The following is a 16,276-nucleotide window of genomic DNA, read 5'->3' on the forward strand; positions in this document are numbered from 1 at the left end:
GCTGTCCACAGCGATAAGAACTGTAGACAGAACCTGTAAGTTCTTCTTTCCTTCCTAAATACATCGTATTCTAGCTTTTCACATTGGCTCCTCATTACCAAAACGCCAAGAAATGGAAATTGTCCCTAATTTTCTAACTCATACGTGAATTGAATTGATGGAAATCTTTCATTTAAAAAGGAAACAAAGTCCTCAATATTCGAATATCGCAGAAATTTTCCAGGAACCCATAACCAAAGATGATTGCCGAAGTAAAAGACGTCCTCAACAAATGCGACAACATACTTACCCCTCAACTGAAACCAGACTCACAAGTTTCCAACCCTACGGTGTCAAAACTATATTGCTTTCCAAAAATCCACAAACCTGGAAAATCAATGCGCTCCAACGTGTCAGCTATTGGATCTCCTATCTACCAAATAGCAAAATGGCTCACTAAGGAATTTGAAAACTTGCCTATTGCGGAACCAAGTTTCAGTATCAAAAACTCCTTAGAGTTCATAAAACATACCAAAAACATCTTCCTACAAGAAGATGTGATTATGGTTTCCTTTGATGTTGGTTTTTTATTTCCTAGCCTCTCAATTCCACAGACCTCACAATACCCCTTGTCCCCCTACCTGTTCATGAGCAAATTCGAAATGGAAACCAAAGAAAAGTCAAAGTATTTTCCTAGGATATGGCTGACGTATGTGGATGATGTTTTTGCGATATTTGATAAAAAAATCAAATATTGAGGACGTTGTTTCCTTTTTAAATAACATATTTCCATCAACAAAATTCACATATGAGTTAGAAGTTAGTTAGAGTTTTGGTAACGAGGAGCCAATGTAGAAAGCTAGAATACATTGTATTTAGGAAGAAAACAAGCACTTACAGGTAGATTACTGACAGTTCTCATCACTATGAATTCAGCTGGGCAGAATTTTCTAGTGTATCTTCTTTTGACATTTTCTCTCACACATGAGAGGTTCACCAAAGAAAAACGGACAATATAGGAAATAGCAGTCAGTAACGGTTTCTCGAGGGGTATATTGTAAGTTCAGGTTAAAAATGAACGAAATTTCGACTTTAGAAACGACAAAAACTAAGAGAAATATATCGCAGTTCCATACCACCAAGAACCTTGGAAATATTTTCGAGGAACTAGGTATGAAGGTTGTATAATATTATGTATAACGATGGTGGACCAATACCTAATATTCTACTATATAGCTTGTTGAAATAATATTTTATTCGTAAGATTTACCTGACTATTAGATAGGGCCACATTGTAAAATTAATTCAAGACTAGTAGATGAGGCAACATTGTAAAATAATTTCAAGACAATTTAAGAGACAGGTATCTAGCAGAGGTATGATATGAATAAAGACAACATTGTATGTATATTTAGTTCAATAGTCCTCTTGAAGATGATTACTTGCTGATCGAAACACGTGTCCTGGTGTTGAGAATAACGGTTTGGGGTTGGGATAAACTTCCAGTAATATTCATATTATGTCTGGTCATTTGGCGAAGTAGGAGACTATGTTATGTCTGATTCATATGCCAAACTTTTACTTCACCTTCGACCTAATAAAGGAGAATAAAATATTTATTTTATTCTCCAAAATCATTTGATTTTGCTTGTTCATAATACATACAGAAAAAGTGACGTATGCGCTGTAGTCGTAAATTTGGGGTGTTTCGATGTAACCAAATATTTCTCAAGATATTAATTTGGGGTAGATTATTTTTCTGGAAATGAAATGACAAACGTTCATTGTGGAAAGACGAAGTTGAGAAAATATTTCAAATTATATGTCATACTTCACATATAATAGCAAAAAGCCAATATCTACCAAAAACAGGGTTCCGTTACAAATAATATTGACTACACTGTCGGTGTACGCATGTGCAGACTTTCACTTCGAAAACATAATGATATTGCAAGCACTTATCAAATTTGTTGGACTTGCAACATATAAAAATATTCAAAATAATAGTGAAGTGACCAGCAAAAAAAGGTCGTCATCATCAAATTGTGGTAATAGAAGTTAGTATACAATTTTCATCGAAGGTCGCAAAGTTATTATTTTAAAACATCTCAAATCAAATACAAATCAATATTTTTTTTTCGCAGTAATATGACAGTGATTTCGGTTTGAATTCTCTCAACAAATTCCACAAATTTCCATCCTTATAGGGAGGTTTGTTTTAGATTCCCTAATCCAGAAGAAGGGAAAAGCAGTCTGGATTTGTCCTTCAAAACAGCAAATCAAAATAACAGTTTTGTGATAATAGCCAATGATCCAGATGCAGACAGGTTAGCAGTTGCAGAAAAAAATCGACAGTAAGTATCTTTACTCTTTACTATGGACTTTGGAATTATTCATGACCATCAAATGATTCACTAACCTCCAGAAACTGAAAAAAATTGTCATAATCAAAAATTAGTTCACAATACGTATCTTATTTTCTAATCTTGGTCTATAATTACATTTGCTCAATAAACTTCATTCAGTGAAATTATCACGCTCTTTCAGAACTGGCGAATGGAAGGTTTTCACCGGTAATGAATTAGGAACTCTTTTTGGTTGGTGGATGTTGTTCTGTTTCAAAAAGAGGTTTCCAAATGAACCCTTGAATAACGTCTACATGATTTCGAGTACGGTTAGTTCAATGATATTGAAAACCATGTCAAAAGCAGAAGGATTCCAATTTATAGATACTTTGACAGGCTTCAAATGGATAGGTGAGTATTAAATAAAAATACTTTATTTCACGAATATTATTCGGTTTGTGTTCATATTGAGTATGATAATTCAATATTTTTTCTGTAACGTATTTTTTCGGTAACATATCTAAAACCTTGGATAGAGGAAAAATTCCAAATCTTGTTTATGTTGACACCTTTTATAGCACTACAGTTCGAGTAGAAATGTTTAATAAAGAACAAGCAAATTGAAACTGGTTTGTCTTTAGGTTACTGACAACTATGACCTATTCACAGAAAATTTTGACAGCACTCTGAGTATACCATTTGTTGTATACGTCATGAAATAATTTCGCAATATCACTGGCAAGAACAGATACTCTGGAATCAACTATCTAAATCTAAAAGGTGTCCTGTTACTATCAAATGACCCGTCGAACGTCGTCTTAGCACTAATAGATGTTGCGTTCAGCTCTCGGTTTGGTTATTAGCTGATTTATACTGTTTCTTTTATTAGATTAGATCAGATTTGTAAAAAAAGAATACCAAGAAGGACATTAAATTATATCCGAAAGACATTTATGCAAATTTTCCCATGTATCTTATTATAGTAATACTTTAATGTTTAGAAGTAGCTTGGTGTAAACATTCTAAAAATATCACAAATCACTACCCAATTTCCTTTATATCAGATGTTATATGTTCGCAGTGTGTAATTTATTTTTAGTGATATGAAAAAGAAATCATGACTCAATGTAGGATTGAAAAACTTATGAAAATTCAGATTCTGACTTGCTATTCCCGAGACTGGAAAAGGATAGTTCAATCTGTTGCTATTTCAGTATGGGTTGAACAGTCAACTTTTTCATGATTGACATTTATCATTTTCCGACAAGTCGGAGCATCAACAAAGAACAAAATGCATACGTGCAATGATCAAAGGATAGATATCAGTCATCAGTTATCAAAACTATTTGAACAAACTTTGTTGAGCATGCACAAACTGTGAAATGATGTGAGTGGACAGTATTATACTGTCAATGAATTATTGATAAACAATTTCGTCTTATTCTACGAGTGACGCTGTACTGCTTCCCTCTTGCGAGTCTGGACTCCCATCCCTTCATGCGCGAGCATCCTTGTCATCCCTTCTTGCTCACATGGGTGGACATATTACAAAATAACAGTCTATTAATGGACAGGATCGTCTCCAACTAATTAAAGCCCATTTGACTTGAAAATTGTCCACTATTCAAATATACAGAAACGTTTAAAACGTGAAATCATGCAAACTTGAAGACTACCTTAATCTACAGTCGATAAAATTCTTGGAACAAAAGTATTCAAAACGTTCCAAAATGTTAAATCATGTACAAAACATGAACTACTAGAATCAATTGAATAGTATGAATCAGTTTTCTTGTATTCAGAGATAATTTATATGAGCAGAAATGCGTTCTTTTATTGGATTTCTATTTTAACAAAACATTTTCTGAAATTTTATTATACGAGTTATTACAACATTCATTACTTTCTATAGGTAACAAGGCGTTGGACTTGGAACGTGAAGGAAAGACGGTTATTTTCTGTTTTGAAGAAGCCATTGGTTTTATGTGTTCTACCGAAGTCGTAGATAAAGATGGAGTATCGGCTGCTTTTCAGTTGACTACTATGGCTTCCTATCTTTATAACGAAAATAAAACCCTCACAGAAAAACTTGATGAGATTTATTTGAATTATGGACAACATGTATCAAGTAATTCGTATTTCATTTGCCATGATCCGGTCATCATTAAGAAAATTTTTCACAGAATACGAAATTTCAGGGGAGAGAATACGGTAAGATATGCGCAATATTTGATATATGAAATGAAATAGTTTTGTAATGAAGTACACTCGTAAGCAAAATTAAAAGAACACGTGTCCCCAGTAGTATATCTCTGGAGAGTCATATGCTAGAAAGCTTAAATATGGCTATGAAAAAGTATTAAGTGGTTTGTGCTTCCATGGTTGCTGATTCCTCGCTTGAGAAAAGTCCTCAAAATCATTCAGTCAACTCATGAGGATAAAAATTAGGTTGATTATTGCTGATGAAACTCTTTGCCTTGTCGCAACCCAGAAAACCACCCGCAGCCACTTCAATCCCTAAAATCGCAAAACTTACCAGGTCCTGTTAGCATCTTTTACAGACACCCCATGTTCTTCCTGACGTGAGATGGTAAATAATATTTAAGGTTAAGGTTTTTTTTATATTCATGATGACCTTACAAAAGTTCCCACCCTCGGCAACCACCTCCAATCCTCAAAAGGGTTCAACCCATAAACCCTGAATCTGATCGTGAAATAATTTTTTTTCACAGATTTTGGTTTTAAAATATCAGAAAGGAGATTCGCTGGAGATGGTTGAAATATAAGGCTTCGAACCGAAGCCTTATATTTTTTCGGGTAAGAAATTCAGGGGCTTCGGCCCTATTTCAGTTAAAGGTCTTGTGCACCTTTTGCATTGTCCATGGTAACGATCTACCGCACGTCATACCACGCTTTGATCTAAGAATGTACTCTTAAGAAACTGAGCAAAACATCACCCCTTGAAAGATAAGAAATTAGTATCACAAATTTTGCAGCTTGCTGTATCGTTTGCTCCTGTAGTTCTAGGATAGAAACCAGGAAAATATTTGGGGGTTGAAGCGTTTATGGGTTGGGGATGGATGTAAAATCGTGAAGGGCATTAAAAGAAAAGACCACGATCACAAATATTTATCTTCCTACTTCACGAGGTAACAGAGAACATACGTTAAAGACCAAAAAACCTATTATAATCGGTGAGTTAGGGGTGTGATTTTAGTGGTTCAAGAGGCTAAGCATGGTTTTCTAGATTACGACAAGATTAAGGAAATCGTCAGCAGTAACCCGCCCAATTATTATCCCCCTGAGTTGACTGGACGAGTTTTGTGGCCACCAATCACCAAGGCTATGCTCTCAATCATGATGTCAGCACAACTGTTAATGAACAGTTCAAAATTTCGCATTTTCAAACCTTTAGTGGTTCTACATAGCAAATTTTAGCATTCTGACATTTGCCAGTATATGGAGTGCCATATGTGGGTAAAAGTGTTGCCTTTATTTTGCTAATGAATTGTAATAGAGAAAAATAAGTTAAAAGATGTTTACTGTTCAAAAGTATCCTTCATTCTGCCTTCAAATATATTTTCTAGTAATTCGTTCTAATACTCAGGTTTACATAAGAAACCAAACACAAAGAAACATAACGTGTGTCTGACTCAACCCAACAAAATGTATTCAATACCTGTAATATGACAAAAATCTTGTTATTTCAGTAATATGTATTCTAATGATATTTTTGTTCATTCCAGTATCCTCAGGGAATATTGAATGATAAATATAAAGTCACTTCTGTGAGAGATTTGACAACTGGTTTTGATAGCAACCAACCCGACAACAGAGCCATATTACCAGTTTCAACTGACACCCAAATGATAACTTTTAATTTTTCTAATGGATTGGTTTGTACTCTGAGAACTAGTGGCACAGAACCGAAAATCAAGTATTATACGGAATTGTGTGCCAGCCCTGATATTAAGTGAGTATTATTGGATTTGACAGTACCGTTTTTTACCCTCATTAGTTGGCAAGAATTTAAAAAAAACATTTTTTCTAATGGAATACCTTGTAAAAACGGAGGCCTTGGGTACATCTTAGAAGTTACATAGGGCATCAGTGACATTAACAAGATTAATTCAGACACAAATGTAGCTCAAATCATAAATTATGCTGATGATATCAATATAATCAGAAATCAAAATTAAGAAGATTAGCTGAAAAATAACAGTTATATTAAGCAAAAAAATTGAAATTTCAATGAAATAAAATGCAAGCAACAACCAAGAGATGAAAATTAAAAAATAATAATAAGAAATGGAAATCAAAAATTAAAAGATTCCAAACCAAGTTATCAATCAATCAATCAAAATATACTTTATTGTCAGAAGATTTTGTATCCCCTCGACAAAGATTTGTAGGTATAAATAGAAGCATAACTAATGGTGTATAGATAAAAACTGGCAATTAATAAAGGTTTGAATAAAACAGGTACAAATACAATAAAAATAAATATAAAATGGAATACAGGTTTTGAAATTATTCATTAAATTGCAAGCTATAAAAGGGTCTATCATCTAGCAGATTTCTAACTGCTTTCTTGAATTGTACGTTGCTACAATTCAAGACGTTTCGATTGTTAGTATCCACAATCGTCTTCGGGTATATTCCTCCGAGATCTGGCTATTCATAGGTCATTCGAGTGCTTTCACCTATCCCCTCTTTCCGCTTCATCGGTTTTAGCAGAAACTGACCGTTTGGCGGGAGTTGGTCGTGTTCCGCTTGATTTGAGGTTTTCCTATGTTGCGTATATCTACGCTAGCTTGGCTAAATGCGTTGTTGGACAGCATACTCATATATGCGACTTCTTTGAATTTTCTCTTAAACCAGCGTTCCTCCTTGTGGATGATTTCAGCTTGAGCCTACTTCATGTTATGTTGGTGAGTCCAAACATGCTTTGCTGTTCCTGATTTGCTGGTTTCTCCTCCCTGTGTGTGTTTCTTGTGCTCGGCAATGCGAACTTTCAATGGCCTCTTAGTTTCTTCAAATAACATCATGGAAAGTCCAGAATGTGAGGTCAGAACACCTGAGAAGCTATTGAATATACATTACTTTTCATTCACCATTGAACAATGTTACCAAGAACTGATAAAAAAATTTATAATTCTGAAAAAGTGTTCCACCTTGATGAAAATACAAATTGAGGACAAGTTTATCGATGAAAGTGTTCAGAATCAGTCAGGAACTCTAAATACCCTGCAAAAACAAGTTTGCCAATAATCCCATCTATGACTCCTTTGATTTTGTATACAGAGCCTACACTGATAAAATCACGCATTTTCATGATTTCAGTCGACCGCAATTTATTGGGAAACGTCATACACATCGATTCAACGTTTTTATACGATGATACAGAGAACAATTATTCAGAACCTTGATAGACATTATTTTTTAACATAATATAATGCATTTTGATAAACAAAATCTTACAGCTGTATTCAATAAACATGCCGCCATATTCAATAACAGAAGACATACATACGTATGCATGTACTCATGCATGCAGGTATCTCAATGTTGCTTATAACAGAACTAGATGATGTAAATTATAAAAGTGTTACTTTATACATGTTAACTTTTTCAAATGCTCATCTTCAATAAAATAATTTTATTTTCAGGAATAAAACAGTTATTCAGAATACATTAGAAGAAATGGTGGAGGCAATATGCGAAGAGTTCCTGCAGCCAAAAGAGAATAACCTCATTGCTAAAACTGATTAATCACACTTCATCAAATCACAAGTTGATTTATCACTGTCTATCAATACTCTTAAGTTTTTTTTTCAGAAATTGTCATTCAAGTTGTATTTCAGACCAATATACTTTTAATGATATTTCAAAAATAACTTTATTCAACAACTTTTTTTATTGCAATACAGAGTTAAAAAAGTTCCTCTGCTAGAAGAAATATTTCTCATCTAGATTTAATAGACAAATTTTTATCACTGGTCGTCTGTATTCCTATTTAAGGCAACTGGACTACCTTCAAACACAAATACTTTCTTCTGTACATTTTCACAGCGATGAAATCTATTCTATACTCGAAAAAAAAAGTTGATGAATAATAGGGTAAGGGCATTTGTTTGAAATATTATTTGTTTATGAGTTTAAAGATTCAAAATCCATAAAAACCAGTAGGAGGTATTTTAGTAAACGGTTATCAAAAAATTTTATGAATAAAAGGGTAAGAGCATTTGTTTGAAATATTTTTGGTTTATTACTAAAAGATGAACAAAAAAGACTTGAAGTGTTTTTGTCCTATCTCCATTAGTTTACGAGTTTTTTCAATAACAATGATAGAAAACCAAAAATATTAGAAGAATTTTAAAAAATATAGAAACATTTTTTCACACAAAAAGTGACACATGGTTGTTTGTTTTTTGGTAGTACTTGAAAAATATTTGAATTCATATTTAGTATTAAAAAAAATTGTTGATCAACAAATGCGTTTTTAGGCAATACTTTTTTTTATGAAACGATTTCGTTTTTCAAAATCATTATATTCATCGCTGATAAAAATTCCCCTATGAAAATTTCAAATATTTTATAAACAATACATTTGTTTATAACAATTTTTCAAACAAATAGAGCTAAAAATTATGAAAAATAATTTTTATGTAACTGCAAATAATAAAAATACGGATACTTTTATATTTTCCGAAATATTTGCAAAAACCCAAACTCCCTTTTTTTCACTGAATTGTTTATAACTTTTGCAGTTTTTTTGAGCCCCTCTTGAAATTTTTCAAAAAGTTGCTAGAGGTCATCCAGAATCGAATGAGCCCTGGATCATAATTTTCGGTGTTCTTGAACAGAAGTTCCAAAAACGGATCTTGTGACCCAGACTAATACAAAACTCCATATTGATGTTCACTTCAAAGTTGAGAGTCTAATCATCAAGTACCTATGGTTTTCAGTAATTATTTCTTAAACCCATTCAGAGTACCCGATTGATATTATATCTTATAAATCCCCAGATGTCAAGGCGAATTATTGATATAACCCACACAAAACACAAGGCTGAAATTATCATTCAAAAATATAGTCTAGTGTGAAATTACTTCTTTCAAAAAATTTTTAGGTGAGGAAAATGCTGCTCATTACACTATTATGTTAAAATGGTATACTTTTCAGATTTTCTATAACTCTGAAAATATTCTTGAAATCAGACACTAATTGTTTTCATTTTGATATAAATTTTTCTCGATATTGCCACAAGTAGTTTAGAATATGAGAAACAATTCATAATGAAAGTCAAGACATTCCTTTTTACTTTTTATTATCCAACAAAAGTTGAACTAATTTATATTTCTGGACTTTACCCGAAGTTGTCGTTGGAAAGGAATCAACCATTTTTACGATACTTGGGATTTTGAAATTTGCTAATTTTCCTCGGCAGAAGTCTTGAATCTCTTTCACAGTAAATTCTTGCCCATTTTTGGTCCTTAAACAGACGCATACCTCTTCTCCTAATCTTGCATGCGGTAGGCCAATCACCTATAAGAAATAAATCTCAATTAATAAAACGGGATATTTCTTAAGACTTTATGAATAACTATTGCCAATAATTTTGTTGTACAAGAATGGTCTAAAAAATATTTCACTCTCTATTTGGATCACATCCGATAACAAATTTCATAAATTCAATTGTTCTTTCAAGGAAAGTAAAATTGAATTTTGACACTTTTATTTTTCATAGGGGATGGGATGTTTACAGAAGGTATTTAAAAAAAAAGAATAGACTGCCGTACGTCATTCTCGAACTCTGAAATTAACAAAATATATATTTGAAAATCAGATTGTAATGTCAGTACTCACATGTGATTCCAAAATATCTGGATGGGTATTCAAATAATCTTCAATTTCTTTGGGATAAATATTTTCACCTCCTCGAATTATCATTTCTTTGAATCTGCCCACAACCACCCCATAACCATCCTCAGTAAAAACAAACTGATCCCTAAAAGAGGCAAATAATATGCATATAATAGTGTTCTGCCTTTTCTGAAATAATTTTACAATTTTATTTGTGGTCTTTACAAATCGTCTATGACACCTTTTACCGTAGATTATATATATACTTAATGAATTACCCTGTTCTCAGCCATCCATCATATCCTTTAACTTCTTTAGTTTTTTCTTCATCTCCATAATACTCCAATAACGTCGAATAACCTCGTATACACAATTCGCCAGGTACACCAATGGGTACAATTTGACCTTTCTCATCTATTACTTTGGCTTCTAAATGTTCTTGTAGAGGTCCTACTGTTGAAGTAGATCTAAGTTCATCATCATCTTCCAATGATTGGAAGGCACTAGCTGTACTTTCAGACAGTCCATATATTGACTAAAATATGTATTTTGGAGTTTGAAGGAAAAATTATTTGTGATTGTATGGAAATGAGTTTGATGTTGAATTAGCTATCTTTACCTTTTATCGGCATAGATAGATGATTTTAATGACTATTTTCAAAGAACATGTTTTATAAAAATTTCAGTTTTAAATAGTTATGTTCACCACCCAAACCCTTAACTGGTAACGTGCCGTCTGTGGGACTGCGGTCAAATTTATTTTTAGTACATACATAAGTGTACATAAGTGAACAGAAGTAAATTCACTCCCGTCGGTGTCTTTGATGTTTCGGGTCGAGATTTTATTTTTGTTGGCAGGAGGGTGTTGGCTAACGCTAGTTGCACACACACCGATTTTTGACGGCCGACTTTGTACTGGTCGTCCAAATTCCAATAGTGAACCACATGTGGGAACGGGACCTTGCACACATGCCGACTGGTGATCGTCGCCGGTAAAATACCGGTGAGCAGCCGTCCACTGCCACTGTATCGCCGGCAGTACCGGAAAGTAGTGGCGTACATGACTAAATACACTCTTGCATACTCACCGGTTTTTTACCGACCATTCCAGTCTCGAATGCTCGGTAAAATTGTAGTTACTACGCATTAACTTCGCACACTCACCGGATTCTCATCGGTCAAACAATCAGTTGCTTTGTTGTCGTAATTAGCACGCACTACCAAAACGAAGTTAATGCGTAGTAACTACAATTTCACCGAGCATTCGAGACTGGAATGGTCGGTAAAAAACCGGTGAGTATGCAAGAGTGTATTTAGTCAAGTACGCCACTACTTCTTGGTACTGCCGGCGATACAGTGGCAGTGGACGGCTGCTCACGCTAGTTGCACACACACCGATTTTGGACGGCCGACTTTGTACCGGCGTACATGACTAAATACACTCTTGCATACTCACCGGTTTTTTACCGACCATTCCAGTCTCGAATGCTCGGTGAAATTGTAGTTACTACGCATTAACTTCGTTTTGGTAGTGCGTGCTAATTACGACAACAAAGCAACTGATTGTTTGACCGATAAAAATCCGGTGAGTGTGCAAGCACCCGCTACCAGTAAAATATCGGCCGATTTTATACTGGCCGTCCAAAATCGGTGTGTGTGCAACTAGCGTTAGAGCTGTTGTGCACCTCTGCATCAAAAAAATATGCGACCATGATCTGACTTCATCATTGCTTCGAGGAGCTCCCAATAAATGTCTCATATGATTGTGAACTGTTTAGAAATTGATAAAAAAATAAGACAAAGTAGTGAAATAAACGTATATTTTATATAGTAAGTTTATACAATTAAGAACAAAAACTTATGCTAATATATTTTGAAAGTTTTTTAGAATGATGAGTTTTTGATTTTTTCTGTTTTCAGATTTCTATTGGCAAATTTCAAAGTATAATAAATTCTTACCCTTGTGAAAAGAGAAAATAAATAATCGAAAGGAAAATTATCACAATCAGTGGCATATAAATTGTTGGAATGATTAAGAAATTATGTCTCTAGATGAATGATACATTGTAAAAATGAATCTGGAGGCACATATAAACTTCCAAACTGGTTACTGTATTTCTATATGCCTTGAAATGACTACATACCTACATTTGTTACATTCAGTGTCGTACTAGCCGCCGTGGCAAAATTTGTACATACTTCTCATGAATGTTTTCTTGAACATTTTCTCAAAAGATATCCACAAACATAGCCCAAGCTGTTGCTTTCTGGAGTAGCTAGAGTTCTATAATCATTTGTCTCTACTCTAAAGGTTTATAGGGATTTTTTGAAACTTCCACAAAAATCTTCATTCTATTTATGTCTGCATCTGTAATACTAGATAGAATCTCACCAGTATCTTCTAGACAGTTAGTTCCTTCTGCCTGTGTGAAATACTGAAGAGTAAATGTGTTTTTGAAAGCTCTGGTAATTTGAATAGGAGTTGGGTTTCTGGCATTTCCACAAGTATTTCTAAGTTGACCAAAATAATTTCCCGCATAGTCCTGATTTATATTTCTCGTCGAAATGTAGGAGTGTCCTTCACTATGTAGGTTTTCCCAAAGTTGCAGAAATTCCGATATTGTTATCTGCCACCCCTCAATGAATCTCATTTGTCCAGTCGTGTTTTGATATTACAGTTAATTTGCTAAAAAATTATGAAACGACAATAAAAATTAATTAGCGCTCCGGAGCGACTTCATTGATTCCAATGGCGCATTTGCTTTTTCAGCTGCAGGAAAACCCGAAAAAACCTGCAGCACCACATCATCTGAAGATCTTGATTTGCCAATGTCCTCTCTCTCATTGAACAAAATGTAGGGTATCTCCATAGGCTCCAATAGATTCGATACATCGCCAGAACACTTCGTGACACGACTATCGTCAAACTTAAATCAGTCCGTTTCGTCTTTGACCAAGGCGCAATAATGACCAAATTTAACGCCAGAACCACAGTGAACAATGACTGCATGAATATTATGAAAGTGGTCTGCTAGATTGAAATTTTCATCTATTTCGAACCTTCGAAAGAGTTTCTTGCTTCCGTCCGAGGTTGAGTCTTATTTGAAGATCATCAGTGTTATTATTAGATTGACTGGTGCCTCAGAAAATCAATTTGTTTTGATTTTCCAAAACAGGGTTTATTGGAATCTTTTACACCGTCAAATCTATTTGAATTCAAAATATCAAACACTTTATCCATTTTTTTAATGAATGTTGCCGTTCCTATTACTGCTGATGGTATCTGATTGAAACTGGCATAGGTATTCATCGTTGTAGCTACCAAATGACTGAAAACTTGACTGGCTAATTTAACCTTCTTCCTTTGAAAGTTAGTTGGAAATAAATGAGAATCAGTAAGTTTGGGTGCTAGTCTATATTGCTTTTCCCTATCCAAGTTGTAAAATTGTTCAAGATGACTTTTGTTCGTTGTATATTCATCAAATTTCAAAAAGTCATCGGAAAAATTGTTTCTGCTACATTTCAGCAGATGTAAAATATTTTTTTCTCATCAACAAAGAAATATGGCTGCTCTACATTCACTTCGAGATCTTTTCTTGCAAGTTTATAAAAATTTGAACCTAAATCTGAAATGATACCCCAAACTCTCAATTCAATTTTTGATAATTGCCTAACAGCTTCAATCATAATACTTTTTATATCCAGTATTGATGTGGATGAATTGGTAAAAAAGTTTGCAACAGGCTGTTTCCAGTTCGAATGTATTCCTTTTGCCATGACTACTAAGGCATTTGCAGAATTTCATTTTGAATCATTTTTCTGAAATGTTTTTTTTAAATATTTTTGGGTTGGTTGTTGTAAATCAAAACTTTGAAATAAAATACAGATTTCTTAGTTTTGGGTTGCCTAGTTTGCTAATTATGAAGTGTGTCAATCGAATGAAATTCTAATGTTTTTCGTTATTGATGACAGAATCTAAGAAAAGGCATATTTGCTATTTACAGTAGATTATCTGGAACTTATAAATGGGAAGTAGGCTCCAAAAAAGGTTATTTGAATATACATTTGACACTTTGGTTTTGCAAAGATTTCAGTGGAAGTAATTGTTTTCCTACAGATACAAATCAAAACTTGATGTGGTTCAACAATTATTTTCCTTTGTAGATTTCCAGTGGAACTGGAGGCATATACTATTCGTAGAATTCAATTTCATCAAATTAAATTCATAATAAAAAGTCTGCATATTAATGACTTCACTATATATGGTCTATAACAATTTATTTTATGATTTTCGTTATATGTTCATTACTTCAATCTTACATAATGAATAATATAAAAACAAACATTTTTTCGTCAATTGGAAAAAAAAAATCAATGTCGACATTACCCTGCAAATTACAGCAACCCACAGCTTGACACTTGCTCATTTTGAAACTAGACACACATTTTTCACAAATACGAAACCACCACTTACAACGATACACTCTGTAATAATATTCCATGCCTTAATTTGGCTCGCTTGGTAAACGCCTCAGATTCAGTCGGTTGCGCTGTAGTTCGGCCGCGCATAAAATTCGAGGTGGGGAATCTTGACCCAAATATGGCGAAGAGTGAACTTACTGGTGTTTACTTCAATACTGTGGTATTGTGTTATTTGCGCCCCCTGATGGCAACGTACTACTGAGCTATCGATCAGTCTCTGAGTTTCAATCAGTCTCTTAGGTACAGTTAATGTGACAATTTTTCAACAAGCGTAGGCATGGCCTACGCCATGATGATGTCTAGTTCCTTCTCGAGACATCATCAAAAATGATCTTCAGCGGAATGGATACTCCAAAGCGATGGTAGAAAAGACTTTGGCTAAAAGACAGCAGGAGCCTCGCAAGGAAGAAAAGCCGTCACAACCAGTGCTTGCACTTCCCTACATCAGAGGATTATCGGAGAGGATAAGAAGAATTGGTTCCAAGTACAACATTAGAACCTGTTTCAGATCCGGTAACACTATCCGTAGCAGCCTCACGAAAACCAGGCCCCCAAACGCGGACTGCGATTCCAAGAATTGCATTTACCGGATACCCTGTGAGTGCGGAAAATCCTATATTGGTGAAACTAAGAGGCCATTGAATGTTCGCATTGCCGAGCACAAGAAGCATACACAGCGAGGAGAAACCAGCAAATCAGGAATAGCAGACCATGTTTGGACCCATCAACACAACATCGAGTGGTCCCAAGCTGAGATCTTGCACAGAGAGGAACATTGGTTCAGGAGAAAATTTAAGGAAGCCGCATACATGTTGTCCAACAACGTATTCAGCCAGGCCAGCGTAGATATACGAAACATATGGAAACCCATCATCAAACGAAAAATGACCAACTCCCGCCAAAACGGTCATCCCTCACGGAATCAGTGAAGCGGAAAATGGAAAGTAGAGAAAGTGAAAGTATTTCAACGACCTATAAAATAGTCATCTCTCGGAGGAATCAGTCCAGTCATCACCCGAAGACGATTGTAGATACCAACAATCGAAACGTCGTGAACTAACGTGACTTGGAATCTCGACACTTTATTTTTATTATTTTCTTTTTTGCATTCCTTTAATTTTTATTTATTCAATTATTATATTTTTACTTGTAGGTTATTTCACTATCATTTCATTTCAGGTTTATTGTTGCTTAATATAATTGTTATTTTCAACTATTCTTTTTTAATTATTCTTTTTTACTTGTTTCAGGGATTTCAAATCATTTTATATAGTAGACAATGGAAGTCCGAACTAGTGAAATTCATCACGAAACATTGTCAATCACCTTCAAACATCACTGCAGACAACTGGTTTTCGACTGTAGAATTAGCAGGTATCTTGTTGAAAAATAAGCCTACCTAGGTAGGTACATTGAAAAAAAATAAAAGAGAAGTTCCATCTTGTTTTCTGAGCAGTTGGATCAACGTTGTACGGATTTCGTGAAGAATCTGCAATAATTTGACATGTTGGACGAAAAAACAAGGCAACCATACTTTTATCAACAATACATAATAGAATATTTACCGATTCAGAAAGAAAAATACCCGAAATAATAAAATATTA

The 16,276-nt window shown here is 34.3% G+C and overlaps 2 protein-coding genes across 4 annotated transcripts in view; one reads left to right on the forward strand and one right to left on the reverse strand.

Annotated features, from left to right (window-relative positions):
* Window positions 1–8,209, forward strand: part of Pgm2a (phosphoglucomutase 2) — a 51,317-nt gene extending 43,108 nt beyond the window's left edge. For all 3 annotated transcript variants that reach the window (XM_074173208.1, XM_074173211.1, XM_074173209.1), the window contains 5 exons: window positions 2,202–2,333; window positions 2,527–2,735; window positions 4,237–4,535; window positions 6,071–6,297; window positions 7,994–8,209. In XM_074173208.1, coding sequence (XP_074029309.1) covers window positions 2,202–2,333; window positions 2,527–2,735; window positions 4,237–4,535; window positions 6,071–6,297; window positions 7,994–8,096 — 970 coding nt within the window. In that variant the 3' untranslated portion in view covers window positions 8,097–8,209. The remainder of the gene's footprint in view (window positions 1–2,201; window positions 2,334–2,526; window positions 2,736–4,236; window positions 4,536–6,070; window positions 6,298–7,993) is intronic.
* A 1,428-nt stretch (window positions 8,210–9,637) lies between these two features.
* Window positions 9,638–16,276, reverse strand: part of LOC111511838 (medium-chain acyl-CoA ligase ACSF2, mitochondrial) — a 47,404-nt gene continuing 40,765 nt past the window's right edge. The window contains exons 7-9 of the mRNA XM_074173212.1: window positions 10,469–10,725; window positions 10,194–10,335; window positions 9,638–9,872 (exon numbers count right to left, since the gene is read on the reverse strand). Coding sequence (XP_074029313.1) covers window positions 9,645–9,872; window positions 10,194–10,335; window positions 10,469–10,725 — 627 coding nt within the window. The 3' untranslated portion in view covers window positions 9,638–9,644. The remainder of the gene's footprint in view (window positions 9,873–10,193; window positions 10,336–10,468; window positions 10,726–16,276) is intronic.

Source organism: Leptinotarsa decemlineata, unplaced genomic scaffold (assembly GCF_025532065.1).
Source record: "Leptinotarsa decemlineata unplaced genomic scaffold, Ldec_3_MD MMD2_tig00000218_RagTag_RagTag, whole genome shotgun sequence".
NCBI classification, from domain to species: Eukaryota; Metazoa; Arthropoda; class Insecta; order Coleoptera; family Chrysomelidae; genus Leptinotarsa; species Leptinotarsa decemlineata.